Here is a 2553-nt window from a genome sequence, read left to right on the forward strand (position 1 = left end):
TCGATCGCCAAACATGTATCTTCATTGGCTGCTCGGGTTGTAATTTGATGTTTCTTTGGCTTCTTTGAGGTGAAGCAATGGTAAGTGGGGTGTTTGTTCGTGGTTCCTCCTTCAACCCGAATAATATAGGCCTGCTACGCTTTCTCGATCAATCCTGCTTCTAACGCTCTTCTAATGCTGGTTGCTTCGCCTTCCTTGATTGTATGGTTATTCTCCTTTGGCGCTTAGTTATCTTGTTCTCTTTAGTTTAAGTTAGTTTCTTGAGGGTAAGTGTTTGCTTCAGTCCTTGTTTCTGGGTAGTATCTTCTTTCTACGCCGGCTTATGACTTCAGAAAGGTTGTATACTTTTGCTAATTTTGTGTGTAAAACTCTGTTTGAACCTTTTATTAATCTAATAGATGACAAAAAAAGTTTCTAATCTTAAAAAGGTGAGTGACATATATTTAATTAATATCTTTAAAAAACACTCGCTGATAAATCCCGCTCACTTCCACAGACAGACAAAGCCTTTCTTTCCCTTTCCCCTGCCTTTGCATAAAGCAAAATTCACTATACATTTACTTTCTCTCCATCTGCTCTCCCCCAAAGCTCCTTTCTTTCCCCCAAAATAAAAGAAAATATCTTTTTATCTCCTTTGGAAGAAGAAGTTTCTGGAGCGTCGTAAGTTCCTATCGCAGTCTGTCTCTATCTTCTCTGTTTTTTTTTCAATATTCTGTTGTTCGCACGCGCATCTGCATCTTTTGTTGATGGGTTTGCAGAGACGACGATATTCCGGTTTGTTATTTTTTCCTATATTTTGAAGCATCCTTTTGGGTTTTCCGAGTGGGTCTGTTTGTTTTCTTGGATAAAATAAAATGTGAATTGATTCATTCTTCTTTGGAATAAGGTTTTTTTGTGAGATCTTACAGCTCCACATTTATCTCATGGGGTCTGTCTCCTCAGGAAAAGTGGATGCTTCCTAGAAGAAGAAGAAGAAGAAAGATAGAAGCTTTAATGTACTTCTACTCTTCCTTTTAAAAATTCTGATTTTTAATCGGTAATATACACATTATTCTGTTTTTAAAAAACTTAGATTATGGAATACTACTTTCCCTAAATCTGCTGCGAGTTTGTGATTTTTTTTTTAATTCATGGTTTGATGCGGCCCTGAGGGTTTTCCTGCTAATACCGTTTGGATTTTTCTTAGTAAATGAGAAAAGTTTGAGACTTTGGTTTTCTAATCAATTTTTCCTTGGGAAAGTTAGTTTCTAATGCAATTCTTGGCTTGTCTCCTGAAAGATCACTGTGTCTGTGTCTGATTAGATCAACTTATATTTTTTGGACTAAACAGTTCCTCCCAACATATTATATGCATTGCTTCTCTGTTTTACCTTGATATATAGATCTGTCTCTTTTTCATATCACTGATCATCTACTTCAATTCCACAGATCTCTAGTTGAAAGCTGATCTTCTCTGCTAAGACGAATCAAAAGCGTTGTTGTTGGATCATCTCAGTCTCAGCAGGGTTTCTAACCATGGGGAATGAGAAAGCTGTCTCTGGAAACACCATACCGCTCCATTCTCGCCCTATAACTCGTGCCCTTGCTTCTGCTCTGCGTGCTTCTTCTAATCTTTCAGAAGTGGTTGCTACTACTACAGTGATCAACCAGGGAAGGGTTCTGAGAGCAAACAGTAAAAGAACAGCCTTGGATGATAAGAAATCCAATAATGCACCTAAGAGGCGAGCTGTTCTTAATGATATCACAAACGTTACCTGCGAGGATTCTTACTCACGCTGCTTCAATGCAGCAAAAATCCAGGTTGTTATATATATATATATAAATATATATATATATATATACACACAATGCTGCTTCTTACATTGACAAAAAAGTTTGTTTTATTGTGCTGACAAATGTGGTTTCTTTTCCCATTTTCAAGGTGGAGAATATCAAACAGATAAAGAAGGAAAGGGCAAGTTCTCCCAAGGTGGCAACATCTTCTTCTACTTCAGAAGTTACAGATGCAGAGGTACAAGTTGTGTGTACAGGCACGAGCTTAGACACAAACGAAGCATCTTGTAGCTTTATGGGAAATCCGAGTTCCAAGTTGCCTCCAAGACCCCCTGGGAGATCAACTTCTACAGGTTAATACTACTTCGTTGATTGATTTATAACATTTTTTCTGATGCTTTTTTTTTTGTCTTATTGCAAATGGTTAACAGTTGAAAGAAGCTGTGTTGGAGGAAGTTCCACTGTGGCAAGTAGCCCAAAATTCATTGACATTGATTCAGATGAAAAGTATCCTCTGCTCTGTAGCCTATATGCACCTGAAATACACTACAACATGCGTGTTGCTGAGGTAATAATCCCCTTTTGATTTTGATGTCTTAGGACGATGCATCTGGTTATCTAAAAGACTGGTCTACTTATCAGCTTAAACGGCGACCATCTCCTGATTTTATGGAGAGAACACAAAGAGATGTGACTCGTGCAATGAGGGGAATCCTTGTTGATTGGCTTGTAGAGGTCTCAGAGGAATACACACTTGTACCTGACACTCTCTACCTCACA

At 38.2% G+C, this 2553-nt stretch overlaps 1 protein-coding gene across 3 annotated transcripts; it reads left to right on the forward strand.

The window, feature by feature from the left end:
• Nucleotides 1–794: 794 nt before the first annotated feature.
• On the forward strand, nucleotides 795–2547 carry LOC106321605 (cyclin-A2-4-like; the record flags this gene model as incomplete). Of its 3 annotated transcripts, none has more annotated exon segments than XM_013759848.1 (5): nucleotides 795–1036; nucleotides 1429–1800; nucleotides 1922–2126; nucleotides 2205–2341; nucleotides 2416–2547. In XM_013759848.1, coding segments are annotated over 4 exon segments (759 nt in total), but the record flags the coding sequence as incomplete, so codon positions are not given.
• Nucleotides 2548–2553: the final 6 nt, after the last annotated feature.

This window comes from Brassica oleracea, unplaced genomic scaffold, assembly GCF_000695525.1.
Source record: "Brassica oleracea var. oleracea cultivar TO1000 unplaced genomic scaffold, BOL UnpScaffold02132, whole genome shotgun sequence".
In the NCBI taxonomy this organism is placed as follows: Eukaryota; Viridiplantae; Streptophyta; class Magnoliopsida; order Brassicales; family Brassicaceae; genus Brassica; species Brassica oleracea.